General features: G+C 39.7%; 1 protein-coding gene across 3 annotated transcripts in view; it reads right to left on the reverse strand.

Annotated features, from left to right (window-relative positions):
• Positions 1 to 22,331, reverse strand: part of CLVS1 (clavesin 1) — a 110,343-nt gene that overhangs the window by 70,444 nt on the left and 17,568 nt on the right. For all 3 annotated transcript variants that reach the window (XM_074898913.1, XM_074898911.1, XM_074898912.1), the window contains one exon: positions 394 to 568. In XM_074898913.1, the coding sequence (XP_074755014.1) occupies positions 394 to 568 (175 nt within the window). The remainder of the gene's footprint in view (positions 1 to 393; positions 569 to 22,331) is intronic.

The following is a 22,331-nucleotide window of genomic DNA, read 5'->3' on the forward strand; positions in this document are numbered from 1 at the left end:
CATCTGCTGAGGGAGCTGGTCCCTTCTCCTGCCTTCCTCTCTCTGCATACAGATGTGCTTGCATGTGGGCTGCACACTCCAGAAGGCAGACACTGCTGGATTTTAATCCCCCTGAATCCTCTGACGGATTAAACCTCAAATCTCTAACCGTCCTTCTTAATGCTGCAGTAAGTAACACACATACTGTTTACACTGATTTACAGCTGAAATAAAAGCTAAAGACGGTTAAAATGAAACGTCTGAAAATCAATCTATATGCTGTGAGTAGAAGGGACACTAAAACATTCTGGACTATTTTCTCCCACCATCCTTCACCCTGCCCAGTGCCTGCTGAGGCAAAATCACTAGCTGCAGCAATAAAAGTTGCAGGTACATGTATTACCTTCCACCTACCTGTAACCCTTCAATGGCCAGTTTGAGGATAGATGGCGTAAGCTTGGAGGCTTGTTTGAAGGAGAAGTTACTCCAATCTATAATTAGAATGAAGCCATTTATCTGAAGCTCCTGGTCTTCGATGAGCACTTCCAAGGACAGTAGGATAGCCCGAAGTATATCTATGAAGGAGTTCCTAAAACCAAAGCAGAAAAAAAAAAATCAGTGGTTGCAGTTATCTTCAAACCTCAAGATATTCAGCTTTGCTGTGAATGGGACATGAGCAAGGGATGATGATTTGTTCTGGTAAAACTCTTCTAAAAAGAGAGTTGTTTCAGAGGTATCACTAAAGTGGTCCCACTCTGAAAGTCACATGCCTCTGTTTGATGTGGTAAGTCCTGCACACTGGTGGACAAAATAAACCTTGAGTTAGACCTTTTCAATTCTTCTGGCATTTCTTACAATAGATATTAGCTAAGCTATTCTGGGAAAATATTTGTCTGTGGAGAAATCATAGAATGGTTTGTGCTGGAAGGAACCTTAAAGATCATCTAGTTCCAAACCCCCTGCCATGTTCAAGGACGCCTTCCACTAGATCAGGTTTCTCAAAGCCCCATCCAGCCTGGCCTTGAACACTTCCAGGGATGGAGCATCCACAACATCTCTGGGCAACCTGTTCAGCATCTCACCACCCTCACAGTAAAGAATTTCTTCTTTATATCTAATCTAAATCTACCCTCTTCCAGTTTAAATTTGTTACCCCTTGTCTTATCACTACACTCCCTGATCAAGAGTCTGCCTCCATCTTTCCTGTAGGCCCCATTTAAGTACTGGAAGGCCGCTATAAGGTCTCCCTGGAGCCTTCTCTTCTCTAGAACTAACAACCTGGACTCTCTCAGCCTGTTCTCAAAAGGAAGGTGCTCCAGCCCCCTGATCATCTTCATGGCCCTCCTTTGGACCTACTCCAACCGGTTCATATTTTTCTTATGTTGAGGTCCTCAGAGCTGAACACAGTACTGCAGGTGGTGTCTCACAAAAGTAGAGTAGAGGGACAGAATCACTTCCCTTGACCTGCTGGCCACACTTCTCTTGATGCAGTCCAGGACACGGTCAACTTTCTGGGCTGCAAGCACACATGGCTGGCTTATAGTTTTCTATCTACCAGTACCCCCAAGTCCTTCTCCTCAGGGCTGCTCTAAACCCGCTCCTCACCCAGCCTCTATTTGTTCTTGGGATCGCCTTGATCCATGTGCAGGACCTTGCACTTTGCCTTGTTGAACTTCATGAGGTTTGCACAGACCCACCCCTCAAGTCAGTCAAGGTCCCTCTGGATGGCACATCCCTTCCCTCCGGTGTGTCAGCCGCACCACAAAGCTTGGTCTCATCAGCAAACTCACTGAGAGTGCACTCAACCCCACTGTCCATGTTGCCAACAAAGATGTTAAACAGCAACAGTCCCAATACCAGCCCCTGAGGAATGCCAGTCATCACTGCTTTCCACTTGGCATCGAGCTGTTGACCACAACTCTTTGAGTGCAACCATCCAGTCAATTCCTTATCCACCAAGTGCTCCATCCACCAAACCCATGCCTCCAATTTAGAGACAAGGATGTCATGTAGGACAGTGTCAAAAACTTTGCACAAGCCCAGGTAGATTATGTCAGTTGCTCTTCCCTTATCCATCAACACTGTAACCCTGTCATAGAAGGACACCAGAAATCACCACATGATTTGCTCTTAGTGAAGCCATGGATGCCAGCTATCAGTTTAAATCCTTGCTCCTCTGGATATACATCACCTTTTTATTGTTTGTTTGAGGTTTTTTGTCCCCTTATTTTCTTTCTGTTCTAAAGAGGAAAATCAGAAAAGGAAATAAATCGGCCTGATATTAATAAAAATGGTATTGTTACAGCTAGGCTCCCTGGCTTCCTGCTTGAGTGGAGGGAATGATCCAAGGCTTTGCACAATAATGTTTGACTGTTGCCTTTTTTCTTCAAACCAAATGCGACATGGGAAATATCTGCATCCACTCAAAGGGGAACCCTTTAATAGTTAGCAGCTACCACTAAGCTGACTGCAAGGCTTCCTTCAGCTCTGGGAGAAAAATTAGAAACCATGGAGGCCCTGAAGGAGATGGCAAGTGACAGAGAAGAAAATGTTGAAATGGTTTCTTTAATGTGGAAGTCTGTACTGGGAAGCCTCAGCCACTCTCTACTTCCATCTCATGCATTTTACAAGAGTGTGTTGGAAAATTTGATGACTTATTCCATACTCTACTTAATAACTTATTCTACTTATTCCAGCTGAGTAAACTGAATCAGGCACTCTCATCATCTGTCTTTCCCATTAAGATGATTTACAAACAACAGATTCTTTTAGAGAACAACAAACAAGTAAAGCTTCAGAAAGTACAGCTTAACCTTCTGTAAAATGAAATTGTAACATACTGATATTGAGGTCTGCTTTACTTCTGCTTAATTCTCAAATTTTGATGAGATCTGAGGTCTATTATAAGGAAGGCTCCCACCATGTTCTCCCATGGAGATTTTAATTTAATTCTTTTCTGCTGTTTTCTTTAATTTAAAACAAGCCATCTAAGCCTACAAGAGCGTTGTTTCAAATTCTGCCTGAGAGAAAAAAACCTATGTGCAGTCAAAACAAACTTTTCTACTGTCAAGACCTCTACCCCTCAGTGGCAGCAACACATGATGAATTTCTATTAGAAGTAAATGGTGAAGTGTTTCTTATTCTTTCTCTTTTCTGTCAGCAGGTTTCAAGCGGAAATGTACTTTCTTTCTCTAAAGACACAGTCCCTTGAAAAAGTTGTTTCTGAACTGTGCCTCTGCCTAAGTTAGAAGCTTCTCTGAAGTGTAATTGCTAAGGCAACTTGCAGTACATAGAGCTTAAAGATACTTAACTTTGTTGCTACTGGATGCCAGAACACCCCTCCCTCATTTGGAGTAACAGGACAACATTGACCTTTCCAAATTGTATGGGGAAGCTGTGCTAACCAGACAAACTGAAGGAGTACTTTCCTTAACAATGTAAGGTGAAGACATACCAATTGGATTGTCAACTGACATTTATTTTTAGTCTGGATTTATTTCAAAAAACTGTGGTATGAATATACTACCCACTTCCCAGCTGAAATGAGTGATGACTTTCAAACAGCAGCATCAAATTATTAGACTTTCAGTGATGAAAAAAGTGATTGAACCCCTAGATCATATCTACTTAATACATCCTACACTACTCTACCCAGCTCTATTCATGGGGGTCAGCATTCTACAAGAACTGCCCTGTGGAAGCTCCCAGAGGTATGCAGTTGCTCCAAAAGTATCCTCACACACATGCCAGCCTTCTCTACTTGCTTGTTGGTATCTACACAGAATGATATCATTCATGGATGGGATTTCTGGCTAGACTGGGGAGGATGGACTAATCCAGAGCTTGATTCAATCCCACAGTTGCAAATCTTAAAATGAAACTTAGTATTACTGTTATTATTAACAGTATTATTAACTTGTATTACTGAAGGTGAGAAAACAAGGACACAATGTGATAAGAAAGGACTTCATGCTTCTTTTGTGGGAAGAAGTTTCCTTAATAGAACATTCAAACTCATATTCATTATCCTGCTACCTCTGATGCTTTTAAATGTTATGTACTGATTTCAGTAGGGCTGTATGGAAATGGTGCATACCAGTTATCTTCTGTAATACACTTAAACTCTAAATCACAATGAAATATTTCATTTGATTGAGCACAAAATCTTCCTCTCGGACTCTTTACTGAGGAATTCCAATCTTTGTGTGTCTAATTTATAGACACACAATAAATTACCAGGTTGTCAAACAATTAGTCATCTGCACTTCCCTGTACTTTCAAGTAGAAAATACTTGTCTGGAAGATATGGTACCCAGTTTCCTTAGTGTGTAACTAATCTGGATGTCCCCTGCCCACATCCCTGCCTCCCTCTATGTATTTGTAGTTTTAAGACATCATGTAGGAAATAACTCAAAATTAACACAAGGACATTTTTCTGATAAGTACAAGGAGACATGAAAGCAGCACACAAGTCCTCCAGGTGGGCTGTCTGCAGGCACACTGTTTTGTGAATGCAGGGCCTGGATAAAAATCAGACAGAGTGCCACTTGAGGCCAAAGCCCTCTGCTCCCTAATCTTGAGGCTTTGAGACAAATCATTCAGCTGTGTGACTGATTTGCATCCAAATCATTTTCTATGCATGAACACAGAACCACTTTCTATTAGTCCATCTCTTTTGTTCCTTTGCTTAATGTTCCCTTCCCTACTCCAACCCCCCTCCCCACAAAATTAACCCTCACACACACACAAAAAAGTGAAATAAATTACTGTTACACAAAGGGAAATGTGTAAGGTGCTGTAAAGATTCAACATGGAGCCTACTGAAGTGAGCCACTAATGAGTTACAAAAGATTTGCACAAGCCCCAGAAAGACAAAAAGGAGGGGGGAGAGTGTCTATCTGCCTTGGCTGAACGGAAAGGTACCACAAAAGAGGCTCATCAAATATCCTTTGGAAAATGGGAAGTTAGCCCAACAGAAGCTAGTGATAAGGAACAATAATGTAAAACAAAAATGAAGATGGTTTAGCTGAGGGATTTGGTGGGGAGATTAGCCAAAGGCATAACATGAAAATAAATAAGAAGAAATTACTTAATTATAAGAGGTGTAAGCAGGCTGTGAGAGAATCAAAAGGCTCAGTGGAGTACCAGGGTGCAATGGGAACAATTAAAGGGGATAAAGACATTGCAGGGAAATTAAATGATCTATTTGCATGTCTCTGCCACCAGTCGTTTCGAAGAGATACATGGTTAATAAAGCTGAGGGACGGTTGGAAAATAAGGAGTCAAATAAGACACACTGCAAAGAAGTGATACATTTTGAAGAAGATGGCATCAGTAAAGGCTTTTGACATTGTCTGAAGAGTTAAGCAGTCTCTGTTTTAAGCATGCTAGTGAAATTAATTGGATTATTCAGATGGTTAAATGTATGAACATACAGAAGTACTGACAGCTGAAGACATTAAGATTGTCTGGTAGTAAGCAAAACCAAGCTGTCACTAAAAATCCTGACTGTCCCACAAGACAGCAGACTAACAAAGTTTGGACCAGTGTCATTATCTTGGCAGTTGCTGACAATTTGCCTTAACATTCCTATATTAGTATGAGGTAAGAGCCTCTCTCCTATAATACTTAAAAGGTGACCAAAGCTGAGTAACATTTAGCAAGCTGCAAACATGTCATAGATACAAGTAAGGTAAGAGACCACATCTCACTTTGTTCCCTCCCCACACAATAAATCACCAACAGAAAGCAGAAATGCTTTCTTAGCTTCTAATAGGGAGAGAGCTGGCACTACCGTGCAAGGAGGATTCTCACTGGGAGTAAAGCACAGAAGAGGATGAGGAAAGAAGAAGGGCCAGGAAAATATCTTCAGGTTGCCCCAAATTATGAGCTAATCAAAGCTGAAGAAGATGGCCGCACTTTGAATACTGTGTTCAGTTTTGGGTCACTCACTACAAGAAAGACACTGAGATGCTGGACCAAGTCCAAAGGAGAACAACGAAGATGGTGAAGGGTCTAGAGCACAAGACTCATGAGGAACAGCTAAGGGAACCGGGCTTGTTTAGTCCAGAGAAAAGGAGGCTCAGGGGAAACCTTATTGCCCTCTACAACTACCTGAAAGGAGGTTATATCGAGGTGGGTGTCAGTCTCTTTTCCCAAGTACAAGTGATAGGACAGGAGGAAATGGCCTCTAATTGCACCAGGGGAGGTTTAGATTGGATATTACAAAAAATTTCTTCACTGAAAGGTTTGTCAAGCACTGGAACAGGCTGCCCAGGGAAGTGGTTTAGTCACCATCACTGGAGATGTTTAAAAGATGTGTAGCGGTGGCACTTTGGGACATGGTTTAGTGGTGGACTTTGCAGTGTTAAATTTACAGTTGGACTCAATGATCTTAAAGGTCTTTTCCAAACTAAATGATTCTATGAAAGGCTTAGAAAGGAAGACATGAACAAAAACAGATCAATGCTGGTGGAGGAGGGAGAACCCAGGAAGGAACTTTTTTAATTGTTCTCACACACAGCCAAGTTACATTGTTCATGGAAAAACACTCAGAATCCAGTCAACACTGGGTTTTGAACCACTGTTTGTAAATCATACAAAGTAATTTATTTTAGGAGATTAAATTCTCCTTTCTGCTCATGAATTGTTGATAAGAAAGCCTCAAGTTCCATTAATGTGTTCTTAGAAAACATCTGGGTTTTTTAAAGAATATATTTATTTTAGAAATTTCAAACTCACCTCTGCTTAAAAAAACACTCAAAATTAGTGACCTACAGTCCTTGGGGATTCATGTCTTGATTCACACTCATGATCATGGGTAGCTACCCTGCCTCTCTGGTATCAGAGGGAAATAGCAGTCAGTCCAAGCACTGCAAGTCCCAATCTTCACGTTTTATGACCTTATGTGAAGAAAGGCCCCTTATAGGAACCCCACACAAGACAGGGCAGACCTTGGCTGAAGAATAACCAGGAAGAGTAACTGCAGAATCGTGAATAACCATGACGACTCACTTGACTAATCCTGCACCAGAGAAGATGAACAGTCACACAGAGGAGCTCACAGCTGACTCATGTGCTGAAAAGGGCTTGTTTGTCTCATCTGTCTGAGGTCTGAATAGCACATATGTGCGCAGAAATTAGCAAGGCTTGTCTCCAATTCACAGAGAAAATGGGTTGCATTCACAGCAACTGTTCACCGCAAATATTTTGACCAGTCGTGGGTAACCTTCTTCACAGAACAATTCAAAGCCATTTAAACTCATTAGCTGCAAAATATGAATAATTCACCAGCACAGAAACTGGAGAAATTCTCACACAAAAATATGAGATTTTTTCTTATTTTGTAGGGTACCAACCCCTTCTTTGTCATGCTCGAGTTACAGATTTTTTTTTTCTCCATAGAACCAGAATATATGCACATAGAACTCCTACTGAGTAAAACACAGGTTGCATCAATTTAATGTTATATCTCCAAATTATTCTTCTGTCACATCCAGTGTAGCTATCTTTGGTTGTTCCAGTATGTCAGCTTCAGACAGTCATCTCTCCTGTTTTGTGATGAAAAGATAGCAAGTTTTTCCCCACAGCATCTGTGTAAGTCTATAAATAATATTTCCAAGTAACTTTACATCCAGGGTAACAAGCTAGATAGACAAATGTACTGATTTTTTTTTTCCTCAGAAGTGCTTAGTCCAACAATGCACTGGATACAAAGAATAGCACAGACTAAGCTGAATCCTGAACTCTATATAACAACATTAGAAATCCACTGCTTAGCTTATAACTGAATGGAGGCCAGCCACCCACAGATATCTGGCTGGCTTTGAATTCCTGCTTGGAGTGAGCTGGAAGCCTCTGCCTTTGTCAGTGAAGGGGAAATGTACCAGCCTGCAGAAAGAAACTACATCAGTTTATTCTTTTATCATGCAAAAATTGCCTCTCAGTGGCTTTCTTAAAGATATAAAAATATTCCCCTTGTTATATTTCTGCTGGAGATTCTTCTATATACAAGTATTATGAGGTTTTTTGCTGTCACTTTCCGCTTCAGTTGAACTCCATAGCAACCAATAGCCCCTGAATTACATGCTCCACATTCAAGTCTGCGTTACGAATCTCCTCCTACATACACTCATTCATACTGTGGGCACCCTTATCAAATGAATACTTTGTCCCTGATCTTAATGTAACTGTGCAAGGACCCTTTCTATGTGTAAATTGTCTGAAAACCAGGGACCTCTGCAACCCCTGTGATTAGGGAAGGAGAATGCAGGTGATGGGGCTCTTTGGAGCCCTGGCAGGACCAGCTTCCAGCAAAGACCTACACAGGGGAATGGGGAAGTGACATCTGCTCTTCCCTTTGCCTCAGCCCAGGGAAGTGTCACACCATTTAGCAGAGAATCAGCCCAAGATAAAGAATAGAATTGTTACACTCCCGAGAGCTAAAAAAAAATCTCTCCCTGAGCTCTCCAGAAACTTGATCTCAAATTAAGCAGGCAACCGACTGCAACCTTTCACAGCACAAGATCAGCAACTGCTCAGGACTCCATGTGGGTGCAGTGGGGCAGCCCAGCCACTGGGCTAATGACTTGGCTGGGCTCCAGTCAGAGCACTCAGTGCTGCGCAGGGTGAAGACTCTCAGAGGTAGTGTGCAGCTCTGCTTTGCAGCCTGCTGCTGTATGGGAAGATGAGAACTGAATCTCGGGTGCAATATGACTGTTCCTCTGCCTGTGGATTTGTTTTATTCGTTCAGGAATTAAGTATTTCCGAGCTGGTGATTTTCTTGCCTTATTAGTACCCAGATCAATGTCATGCTTGCACACTGCAAATTTCTTTGTTGAGAAGGAGTAAGTGACAATCACAGGTAGTGTGTTGATACAGTGGAAATTATTAAAAGCCCTACCCTACAACCCCTAAATACAAACCCTAAATGCAACCAATAAATCAGTTCAACAAAGCCACTGCAGTAATTTGCCTGGATAGTCCCAAATGCAATGTCCTCTGCAAGGAACATGGGGAAGATGGACAAAGTGTACATCCCAGCATGAGCACAATCAGAGAGTCCATGGTGGTTTCAGGTTAGTGGTCTCCAGTGTAAGAAATTTAGGAGATGACACATGGGAACAGACTGATGGTCACAGCTCAGGATACTGTTTGAGAGGTAGTTTTTAATCTCATATCGTGGTTTTACCAATGTTGTGATACTGTTCCCTCAAAGTACAGCTGTAGTAATAATGAACAAAACGTATGCTGGTACAAGAATGCCTTGTGGTTAGAAGCATTATGACTGGTGACCTCTGTTTAATTTTATTCTGTGTGCTTGCACAGCCTTGGCACAACTGGTTCAGTCAGTTTTCTCTGTGTGATTCCACTATATCCTCTCTAGCTCTATCTTCACCTCATCTTCAACATCTTTCCATTTGAAATAGCCCTGGACTTTTTGCTCCTTCCTGATGCAATTACCTCACTTGTTCACAATGCTAATGAATTCCTTTTATTGCTCTTTTTTTTTTTTGACAAATTTTTTACATCCCCTTCTTTCTGAGATAATACAAAGTGAACTCAGTATTCAAGGTGAGTTTGGAATATCAGCATACATAAAAAAAATGTTATGTTTTCCTATTTGTTCTCCATCTCATTCTTAATGCAGCCTAACATCTAATTAACTTTTCTGACCACTACTGCACAATAAGTACACTTATTAATTGTGCTGCCCATAATGACCTGATGCTTTTCTTAAAAGGTTAAAAGTAATTGAAAACCCAGAAGGAACTGCATAAAGTTAAGAGAGAATAAAGGATCTGCATACAAGATGTGGCCACATATTAAAATCCAACATGTTCTTGCACTGCACTTAGAATTCTTTGCATTATAAATGCTGCTTTTCTAGGTCATTCTAGAGTTTTCCACCATTTTTGCTAATCTTTACTGAACTACACAACTTTCATTTACTTTCTGTCCATCACCACCTACCTCACCTACATCTGCCAAAAGAATATTACTGCCAGGCATTATGATAACATAATTTTGCCTCTTAAAAATCCTATCCTTTGCCTCAAGTATCAGGGACACTTTTATGTGCAAGGCAAGAGTTCACCCATATATTTATTAACTTTTCTGAAAAGACTTTAATCCAAACTTCACAAGAAGATTTTTTTTTTATTAGCTGACTAAATGGTATGTTTACATATTTTACCTTAGACAATTTCAACAGTATTTTCTAATTGTTCCTTTGGTTGCAACCAGTCATTCTTACAGCAGCCCTCGATGATGATTAGATCAAATAATAAAGTTAAAATCAAATAACTACCCACCAATGTATATATTCTGCAAGTGCTGAGTTCAGAACTACAAAAGTCATATTATTGCTTGTGGATATTCAAACACCACCTGGTTACTCACAAAACACTCATCAGTCCAGAGAGCTTTGAAAAATGTAGCAGAATGCCTGAAAGTTAAATCAGAAACTCACTTTTCTCTACCTCTGTTGGAAAGTTTAACTGTTCAGCTAAGAAGCAAACTCATTCTGTGTGCTTGAAATTGCAGTAATAAACTTTCAGCAGGTAAGATGACAATGAACCCAAAAGGTATGCCTGAAGTCACCTCTTTCCTTCTAGTACTTAGGCTGAAATTTCTGTGAAGCTCTAAGGCCAGAGAGAAATCTGGTCCATCTGAAATTTTTAGAGCCACAGATAGTGTACAGTTAGTGTGCTTGACAGCTGAGAGTCAAAACTTGCCTGTAAAAGCAGCCCGTATTTGGAAAAATATTCTGCTGAAGAGTCACTTTTTCTTGTGTATGGAATTATGGAAGGTACACTTGCTTCTACAGGCTGAAAAAAAAAAGTCAGAACAAACCATAGGAAAACTGGAAAATTTAGTCCAGATTGTCAAGAGCAGTTTGCATCAGGGTCAAGGAATGACATCTATCCAGTAGGAAGAGCAGACCTGAGGTGATCATGGTGAAAAGTCACAGTAACTGAGACCAAGTTATGGGTAGCACCCTGTACATGAAATTCCAGACACTGTGTATGAAGATAACAGTCATGCAGTACTATGTTCCTAAAAAACCCCATAACATATTATAAAAAGAAAAATACAACATCTCAGTGGACTTTATTAAGGCAGCATGGCATCCTCCTTGGTCTGTGTGAAATGAATACACGTATAGAGACTGACTGTTGCAGACCTCACAGCCATTATATGTCTAGAAATGGTTCAAATGAAGATGGTGGAAAATGGTTTATGTATCTTCCCTGGCAAGATCATGCTGTGGTAGTAATGTATAACTCCACATAAAGGTTTATAAAATAGTTCTGGTATCACCAGATGGTATAATGGACAGTCAGAGAGACCATGTTTTATTTCTCCTTTTAGGAGGAATGAAAGAGAAAAGCAGAGCAGGTATGGGTAGTGAGCAGCAATGCCACCAATGAAAACAAATACATAATTTGCAAAGAAAGCAGTCAGAAACACCACAGTATCTAGACTTACAACCTCTCTCCAGTAAAAATGGAATTTTAACTATCATAATATAGAGGATGATAAAAAATTATTATGATCAAAAAGCTTGGAGAAGCTCAGTGGTCCCTATGCCTGTCTGGTGGAGAGCATATTAGGGTTTTGCTAGACAGCAAGCACAGACTGATGAGGCCATGTGGGATATCATCACCAAAGGCAAATAATCAAAGCTGAAACTCTTCAGAGATATCAGGTAAGAGGTTATCAAGACATGAGAAGAAGTGTCAAAAAATAGAAACACAAGTATATCTTAGTAAACACTAAAATGGCTATTCAATCAGGCAAATAAGCATTTACCTATGGTTATTCCTGTACTTAAATATAGGCAGTGAAAGTGGCAGATGTTAAAAAGATGTACAAAATTGATGTTAGTCACAAAAAGTGTTATAAATTATTTTAGTTGGAGGCCTTCAAGGCCAATAAAAGACAGACATGAAAATATTCTAATCATTTCTTATAAGCAAATGAAAAGATGTGTCAAGCATTATATATCAAAGAGGTTTCCCACTGGAACAATAGGCAACTTTGATATAGCTGACAAGATGGAAGACTTAATATTATTGATGTAGAAATGATCATTTGGGAACTCAAAACAGATGCTATGAAGATTCATAAGACAGTGTTCTAGGAAAAATTAACTGCAGATCTCTTCAGAAACAATGATGAAGAAAATTCGCTATAATGATTCAGCTGAGCAGGGGAGAAAGACCAGAAAAAAATGAACCTGTGTAGGTTTATGAAATAGAGAAGACTGTTAAAAGTGTATGGGATCATGGTACTACCAGCCACAAAGAAACTGCTTTGCACAGTTACACTGAAAAGGATATGCAGTGCCACGAATCTCAAGAAATATGAGCAGTTTTCACCATAGCCAGTTTTGAGTGGATCATATTTCATGCAACTTCACAAAAGAAACTGAAGGACTGAATAGCAACAACTGTTTCCCCTAAGAAACCATATCTGTAGAAGACTCCAGACTTTACAGAGTCTTTAACAAGATCAAAATGCGATGTGACCCAACCAATAATAAGGAGCCTGGTCAAACGTTACCAGTGGAATTAAGAAAAGGTATATCTTCTTATTCACATTCTCCAGTTTTGTCTCAGCCTTCATTGGTTATCAGACCTCCCATGTGGAAAACAGCTGACAGAAGTTGCTTTGGGAGATCTGGTTTCCATGGACATACGACTCCCCAGTATGTCAATCACAAAAGACTGATAACAGAATGAATTTTATAAGTAGCTAGTAGAAAGCAAAAGTTATGGAAGAAACCATCAGTCTGAATCATACCACACTGTAGTAGAAACCTTAGGAATTTAATTCTATAGGCAGCATGAATGACAACTGCTTCTGTAATGACTCCAGCGAGTGAGGCAATTGCTCCTTTTGAAACGGAATTACTGAATACAGAAATCAAGTACCATCAGCATTATACTGTGTAGCATTACTAGCCTTTTACTAAGTGTATTTTTGTATGGATGACAGCAATGGAGCAAAAGAGGTCTGCCTAAAGGAAGATAAAAATAATTTTCTGTGGATTTTACTACCACTTATGCAGAATAGGTTGGGTAAGTGGAACAAAAAGTGGAACAAAAAGTGTTCAGAGACAGCTAAAAACACCTGATGCTTCGCAAGTGAGGAAGGGAGCTTTCCTGGGATGTATGGGGTTTCTTTGGCAAAATAGTCCTTTGGAATGTTTTTTGGGTTTGAGGCGGGGGGGGGGGGGGGGGGGGGGGTTGGCCTTGAAGTTGCAAGATACAATTTTCTGAGAGAATCGCAGGACATAGGGAAAAGAGGTGAGCCTGGAAGGACTCCCCTGAGTTTTTTCCAAAGCAGCAACCTGAACAAATTAATGTAACTGGCTCAGCTCATTTAGAAATACAACAGTGTTCACACTGACTTTCTCAAAACACGTGAAGTAATTATGGAACAAAAATATTAAAATGCAGGCTGCAAAATGAAAATTAGAAGCTGCCAGTGTTACAGTTATTCTCAAAATGTCTCCTGTGCAGGATCAGTCGACAAACTCAGCTATAATAAATTTTTAACACATGATTTCAAATATCATAAACACAAAGAGAAAAATTAAACATAGTTTAAAACGCTAAGACCAGTACTTCATAATTTTTTAGTACTTCAATTTCTGTGAATGCAGTGGCTTGGTACATAATTTCCTAATTTTTTTAAAAAAAAAAGAAAAAAAAAGAGAAAAGAATGGACAATCTACCTGAAGTATTTAATCAATGCTTACATTTCATAATTGGGATTTGAAACCTTAAATTTCTGCAATTAACCAAACTTACTAATTCCCTGATCTAGCAACATGAAGGCTTTATCCTGGATGGGACAGGATGGATTGACAGCAGCGGTGTGTAATAACTGTTTAAAATGAGATCCCAAAGGTGGCAGAAACAGGATTGTGGAGCCTTGCACTGAATATATGGTAATGGTGAAAGGAAGCCCAGACTTCTATCCTCTAATTCCCTGAAGCCTGTACAATTTTTTGGTACATGCCAATTCCCAGCAGAGCACAGATTAGTGTTGCAAGTGCAGTACGGTCCTCGCCTTGGAGTAGCAATGTTATGTTATTTTGGCAGACAAAAAAAAGATTTCTCAGGACTTGCCAGTGAAAACAATTTAGGTGATTTATAAAGTATTGAAATTCAGTTGAGTTGAAAATAGAATTTCATGTGAATTGCAACATTAGGAATTCTGAAAGAAAGGTTTTGTTAATTTCTTATTACACATGCAACCTCCCTAATCACTCTAACCTCTGTACAGTAAAATATACTTACATGTGTGCATGTTTAGTCTCTGCCTTCTGGCAACCACTGTTTCAAGGTTTGATGATTCTGGAGGAAAGAGCTGCATTTTAGGTTTCCTAAACAACTGGAGACTGTACACTGGTGATGTCCTGTTTTATACTCTTCTATTTCAATTTGTATTGCTTTTTATTGTGAAGCTAATATAATTAATTCTTCTTTTTCTTCACAATTCTAATAAGAATTCTCACATAGTCAATGCAGAGAATTACTGAAGAAATGTTAATTGAAGTCACTACACTACTCATTCAATTATAAATAATTGTTCATGGAAAAATACGCGTAACAATTAAGTACAGAAAATAGTAGACAGCCAAAATTTTTGTGCTTTTGAACTCAATGTACAACAATGTTCTGCCAGACCTCACAGTGATATTTGTAGGAGGCAGCTCTCAAACCACTTAGCTAGAACACTCAGGATCTTTACTCCAAATACAATCAGTAGTGATCACTTCAATGAAGATACAGCAGAAGGGAGGCTCTGTTTTGTCAAAAGTCAGCAAAAAAGAGGCAGAAAAAGGATCAGCAGACATTGCCACAGCACATATAGTTACATGGCCTTGAGAAAAATACTAGAAGAAAAACTAGAAGTCCTCAACAAATAAATCGTCCCTTGTTCTTTACTTTTTCTTGTTTTCTGGAAAAGAGTTGCATGCAGTCATTAGCACAAGTTCATTTACAAAGAAACACTAATTTTTTCATCTATTCCTTCTTGTAAAAAAACTTTATGAAAACAGAGTCACAATTAATTTTCCTTGGGATCTAAGTGGTTCGATATTAAGAAAGTAAAGGCATGGAGTTTTACCACAAACATAGTTTATTGGAATAGCTGCACTTCAAAGCCTTTTTAAAAAGTAGTAATGCCTACATTTCAAGAGATGGCATTGGAGGTGCTTGTATCCTAACAGGCAAGATATGACCTTTGGAAGATTTAATATATCAAAGCTGTAATTTGTTATCATGGGATAGCTTGTTAAAAGTGCAGGGTTTCTTAATACTACATTGGGTGTTCCTTTTTTGTCTGTCACTGCCTTACAGTTTACTCTTATTGAAAGGGGAAAATAAGGCAGGGAGAGTTCATTCCTACAGATCTAATCACAGTCTTATGACACATTTGTTACAGCAGCAGAATTCATCTGCTTGAAAACAACTGTGGTACATACTTCTCTCTATTCTAGCCAATGCTTTGACTTCAAAAAAATGTTACTAAAAGGCCTTATGGCAGTATCAAAGAAAAACTACAAGTGATAAAGTCTTCACAAAATGAAACCCAATATGCTGCAATTAGTTTTACTCCACAAAAACACACAAGAAGCAGAATGATTCCAGCTTCTCTGTGTTGTTTTTAGCCTGATCTGCCAGAACTCTTGCATTCGGTTGACTTAAGTTTAGTTAAGATTTTGCAATTTTAATATTAATCAACAGTGCTTAAAAGTCAAGTAAATGCACTGGTTTCACTTCTGCACAAGAAGTATATTAAGCCATAAGGCACTTAAGAAAACGTCTAATGTAAAGCATATGAAGAGTCTCACTGCTGCATTTTGTCTCCATAGTTGAATTTGTTGGGGTTGCTCACATGCATGTGAATATATACATTGCTAAATCAGGTGTTATGAAAAAAAACTTTTCTTTGCCTTCTTGCTCTTTGGAAATGCATGAACCCTGTATGCTTTTGAAAGAATTAGGTAAGGAGGTTCCCTGGCTTCAGTCATGAAATCTTCTTACTCATAGTTTTATGTAGGTTGGAAAACGGACTATTAGTTCACTTATTCTGACCTAGTCATGTGCCCTAGTTTTATTAAGGACCCCACAGCATGATTGTAGGCATGAATTAGGCCATTTTTCATTCTAGAAGTAGGAAACTGCATGACAGCGTACAGCACTGGCACAGTGGGACCTTGTGCAAGCAGGACCTTGATGAACACCTTGCTCTCCCCTGCCTGGCTGCATCACTTCACCCCTGCACTCTGCCACTCCCCGGGTCCTGACCAGAGCCTCTCCTCAGAGGACACACTAATTGAGGTACTGAGCTATTAAACCATACCTGCTTCATGATGATGGGCACTTCTTCCAGCATAACTATTTAAATTTCTTCTCCTTTGTTTCATTTTGCATTATCCTGCTATGCTCACACTGGAGCAATTTGCCACATGCAGAAATGAGTCTTGTCCAAGGTTTGTGTGCCCTTCTTAATGGTTTGGCACCACCAGCTTTGGCAAATGGTTGTTTTCTCAATGTACCATTACTATAGTAACACTTCTGATGTTTCTGGGTACTTCAGGATAACAAAATAACCATGCTTTTATTGAAGATGCATTTGTAGACATTTATAGTGAGCTATAGCCTAGGCCAGACTTAGGTGTCAGCCAATATATTTATTTTCCACCATATCTTTGGGAGATATAGAGCTTCTTCAAGGGAGAAAAAAGTAAGCAAAGGGGTTTGTCTTGTGCTCCCTGGTGTAAGAGCTTGACCTGGGCTGAGGTCTCTCTGTGGGGGCCAGTTCAGGTTTCCTTCTGTATCTAAGATTAAAGAAGACCTTGTCCTCAAGACAGTAGTGTGACAAGTAGGAAATATTGAGTTATTTCTTCCCTGTGTCACTGACTCACTGTCTGACTGTGAGCCCCCCATTAGGTCCGGGATGCACTCCTGCCCTGGGATGCAGCCAGCTGCAAGCTGCCTGGCCCTGCCTGGCTGCTCCAGGGAACCACCAGTGCTTCCAGCCACCAGGAAGCCCCGACCCCCTGACAAGCTATTCTTCATTTATTGAAGGTATTCAATGCTCCTTTTCTCTTGCCCTTTTAGATTGTAGATTTTCTAGGGTGGGGGTTAAGGCTTGCCTTTTTTTTTTTCATCCAAGTGTGTTAGGATCCAGTTTATGGCTGATAGCAAAAAAATAAGCAAATTCACATAGGAAACTGGTTGCTGGTGAACATAATTGGCCAGTATGAGTACAATGTCCTTTTAGATACATCATGCAGTAAGTTACCCAGTTCAACAGCCATGGTCTGGATTGACTGGGCAAGAGTTCTGGTGCAGCTGCATTTAAAGTCTGTACATTTTATTATGTTTGACAATTGCCTGTAGGTTATTTCCCTGCATTATATGTTAATATAATCTTTGCTATTGACTGTCTTTCCCTGACTCTAGTGCAGCTGAATGAGATAACACAGTAAACTCCTTGAAGTTCAAACCCACTCTACTAAGACAGTATTTTTGGCTTGGTAGGTCCAGTAGTATTCAAGAACAGCATTTAATGTCCTGGAGACTAGATAGTCAACTGTGCCAGAACCATACTCCAGTGTATTTCAGAGTTAAGATAAAGGTGGTTTTACTCTAATTAAATTTCCTTGAATGTAGGGATGTGACTGCTGATTCACAGGGTAGGAAGAGCTCTGAAGGCCCTTCTTGTGCCGTTCTCCTCAACAACAGCCACCAGGACAGGCTATGTGGCTCATGCATGGGCTGGAGCATTCCTTCCATGAACATGTATCCAACACTATGTCTGCGCTGAGATGCTTCACAAACAGCCACACTCAGTACTTCAGAAACTTCCTTCCAATGGAAAAATCAATGCCTCTGAAAGTAAGACAGGCACAAGAAAGAGCCCTTCTCACTCACTGCATCTACATACTACTCCTCCCAGAGCATCTGTTCCTTGATACCTTCCTGAATTCTTAGCACTCCTTTTATTGGGGTCATATCAGAAAACCCCCATTGGAGGACTATTTCTGGACAGGCTACCTACCTAGAGGTTCTGCAGTTTTCTGCATCACAGATAAGCACAGAAACCTTTTCACAAAGTTAGGAAACCTGCATTACTCAGTGATTTCATACAGAGTCTCATCGTGCAAGAAGGCTGCAGTAGACCTTGGAGATGAGTTTTGTGACCATTATCCTCCTTAGCACACAGTGAGTAGGAGACACAGCTCCACTGTGGGAAACAATGACACTGGAACACCATAAAATATCAGAACTATCCATTTTCAAATATAATAGAGGCATAAAACACCTAACAAGTATTCAGAATCCCAAATGGGAAGACTGCTTTTACATAGCATTTCTTATACACAAGATATTCTGCTGGACTTTTAGATACCAGAGGTTACTGATATAATGTTTATGTTCTTAAACTGCAGATATCTTAAAGCACCTTCTGAGTTTATCCTACTCAGAGGCTTTTGACAAAGCAAAATGAGTCCTAGAAATAGGGGACAGGAAATTACCTAACAGCATCTCTTACATCTCCTGCACTGCATCATGATAAGTACTCCTAGCTTGTCTTGGACTTCTTCAGTAAAAAATTCCGTGATGAGGAGTCCACAGAGTGCCTCAGTTAACTGTTCGGGTCCTGAACCATCTTAACGATTGCAAAACGTTTTCCAATTTTGGAAATCTAATTCTTCTGAAGATTACTCATTTTGGTTTTATTCTGTATTCCCATCTCCAAGGAAATGGGGATCTTTTCATCAGCACCTTTTATCAAGGTAAACTTTAATCTATAGGAAAATTCGTATCCCATCTCTTATTGTCCTCCACTTTTATTACATTGTCATATTTTCCAGACTTCTTGTTTTACTATTCTTTCCTTGACTTAGCTCAAATTTGTTTCTTGTGCTAGTACTTAGGTCAGGTCATTTGAGGTGAATGAAGGTGAGTAACTGCTGGTGTCCTGCAGACAACATTCCCGTAATACAGCGCAGAGACATTGTTTCCTCAATGGTATCGCCTTACTGTATCATTCCATTAGTAGTTCATCTTTTACCCCCAAATCTTTTTGTACCTAATCAGTATTTTCTCCATTAATTAACCATTAATATCTTATTTAACAAACCAAGAGTTAAGAAAATCCCAGCAGAGACAAATGTGTCAGCCAGGTCTAAACCAGTAACGGCAGGTATGTCTCATGTCTCGCAAGGCTCCTTGGCTTTTAACATGGAGTCTGCATCTGATATGCCTCTTTTTGAAATAAACCCCCAAATGATCCTGGATTACTTTTAAGTGAATCATATAAAATGTTCTCTGAAAGAAAGTGAATGTACATCTACCTGTGTATACATTTTAGCAGAGAATAATAATAAGATGCTGGGAAAAAGAAAAGCATTTGTTGGCAGCTACAGCATAAAAAAATTGCCATTTTCCTCAGATTTGCAAAGTTCTTTTATTCAAACAGAATTGAAGGCTTTATCGGAGTGAAAGTGAATTTAAATTGCAGTAGCCAGCTAAAAATGACTTACATGTAAATGAGAACCTAAGAAATGGAGAGGTTTCCTACCATCTCTCCCTAGGTCAGAGTTTATTCCTCCTCCTTTTTTATCTCAATTTTCAAATGAATATTGCAGTGCATTGGGAAGCAGGAGTTTTCAGCAGTCTCTTTCTCTTTCAATATAAATCACATTTCTCCTTTTGTACTTACAGAACAGATGGGTAGGATTATCCCTGGGAAAACAAGGCAATGCATTCTCATTCAGAAACCTCGCAAAGTGAGAACAATTTAGAGGATCACGGGTCCAAGATAATAGGAGAGGATGAATATGCCTTAGATTGGATTATCTCACTCTGGTGTGAATTTTCTTGGTCAGAAATACCTATACAAAAGAAATTCTGTGTGCTAACACATACCCTAGCACTCCGAAGTGGTATAGGTACCACATATACTCTGTAGATTTATCTGTGCATATTTAACATACATGACTGCTATCACTTAGATTCGCTGTGAAAGGAAGCCAGAAGGACGGAAAGAGTGAAAGGTTTATCACTGGCAAGGGGAATGTATGTCCCTGATCACACCGTAGCTGTGGCCTTGTGCTTGTTACCACTTTTTTTCACCTTTATTACTTCATTCATATCTGAATGTATGGAATTCAGTTCCTCTGCTGACATGGTATAAAACCTGAGGAACTGGAATTATGGCTTTCTGGAAGGAAGCACAAGGTTACCCATGGGAAAGAATAAGGAATGCGTGGGGATGACTTGTAACTGAAACTCAATGAAGAAAACCATATTAGTTTAAAAAGGTGAAAAAAAAAATTCTCGAGCTTCCTGCTTTGTTAATTCAGACCATCAGCTTCATGTCTTGAAAAATATACGAGTACATGTCTTACAAAGTACATGAGAGTGGTTCTACTGGATCAAACCAAAACTTTCTCTGTCCCCAAATCCTCGTGACAGTGGCCAGCAGCAGGTCCCTAACAAGGGGTTTGATACACAGCAGGTTGTCAAGGTTCAAATGGAAAACATACTAATTTTTCTCTGAAAAGCAAATATTTCCTCTTACGTATACTGATACACTAACTTCAAAAATATGGCAGTCAATAGCTTAGAACCTTACAGATTCAATCAAATTCTGAATTTTGGCCCTCTAAAGATGTGCTATGGGATATTATATAAATAGTCCATATACATTTTTCAAATAGATTGTTATTGATCATATAGCATCATAATATTACTTGGTGCTGTGATTTATACTGTATATGTGAAAGATAGCTGGCACTGCATGTCTTGATGCATGCACAGACACATGCCATCCACTGCGTGTCTGCAATGGAAAAGTGGAAAAGGGGTAGCATATTTATGAAGAAAAAGCACCAATGAAGATATTTGCATATTACCTTTCCCTTAAAAATTAATCTTTATTGATGCAAGTTTGCTCAGCACAGGCAGAAAATAGGCAGCTGCATAGGAAATAGTTCCAGCAAGAGGCTAACTGGCTGGCTTTGCCAGTGATTACCACTACCAATGGACCCTACAGAAAGTTTCCAGAGCTGAAATTATCATGGTCTGGGAGCAAGGGATAGCTGCTTTTTACTGCCCCTGTGGTTGCTGCACTTATTAAAAATAAAAACTGTGAGAGTGCAGACAGAATTTAAGACAAAACTTTCCTCTTCCTCAAGGAGTGATTCCATTTTTTTCTCATGGTATATTAATTATGATGGTCCACCTGTTTTATTGGCTTACCCATGTCAAAAGAGGCAAAATATCTTGTACAGAAGAGTTTTAACAAGTCAATTTTCAGGCTAGTTTAATTTAAATGTCTTTACTCCTCCATCCTTTCCCTAGGCCTCCACCTCTGTCTGGTCTGTTAAATTTTTAGGTGCCAGTGGTAAATGGGTGTTTCTACCACTTCCTTCCTCATATTATCAAGACCATCTCAGAGATACATGATTGGAGCACTCTTTTCAGTGCAACTACGAGAGCTGATGTCTCTCTTGTCCTCCAGCCTTTCCAAGGTAGATGAGCACCCTGAAGCAGGATGGCCATTGTAGCAGGGTAGAATTTACCCCAACATGTTATTCAGACGTTTAATGGAGCTCAGCACCCCTCAAACCATGCACATCTTGTCTGAACTCACGCTGTCCAGTGTAACTCCACTGGGATCATCCAGCTTGCTAATGGCAGCAGTTCACCAGCATCCCTTGTGCTGCTTTGAGTGTGCTGGAAGTGCAGGATGCTCAGTACCTACAAGGGTGTGGTGAAAAAAATGATTATTTTATGTAAAATCCAATTGATATAGAGGCTTGGAGTTCAGAGGAAAGAGTCTAAAATAACTTATGGTCTGGGGAAATAATATATCAAGAAATTAGAATTTTAAAATTTCTAATATATTTAAGGATTCCAACTCAGTATCTCCACTCTTTTTCTGACACTTCTACTGCATGTAGCCTATTGAATAGGTAGTCAGAGAATTATGGTTTCTTCCTCCCCTGACTTCTGTTCCTGCTGCAATGCATGAATTTGTCTTAGCTCCTTTTAATTAAGTTGGCAAGTTAGAAACTGATCAGAATACCAGATATTTAGAAAACTTGATCTAGGGAAAGCTCTGACAAAAAATATTGTGTTCTCTTCCTATGAAGTCTCATCTCAAAAAACTCCTATTTATAAGAACATTCATTCATGATCACCAGCTGTTCCCAGGGGTCAGAGGGATGAAGAGCCAAGTGCGATGTCATACTGTTTGACTTTGTGCTACTGTGTTGCTATAGCCCTGCTATAATGTTCTTTTGCAGAACCCAG

This window comes from Athene noctua, chromosome 2 (assembly GCF_965140245.1).
Source record: "Athene noctua chromosome 2, bAthNoc1.hap1.1, whole genome shotgun sequence".
Classification (NCBI taxonomy): domain Eukaryota; kingdom Metazoa; phylum Chordata; class Aves; order Strigiformes; family Strigidae; genus Athene; species Athene noctua.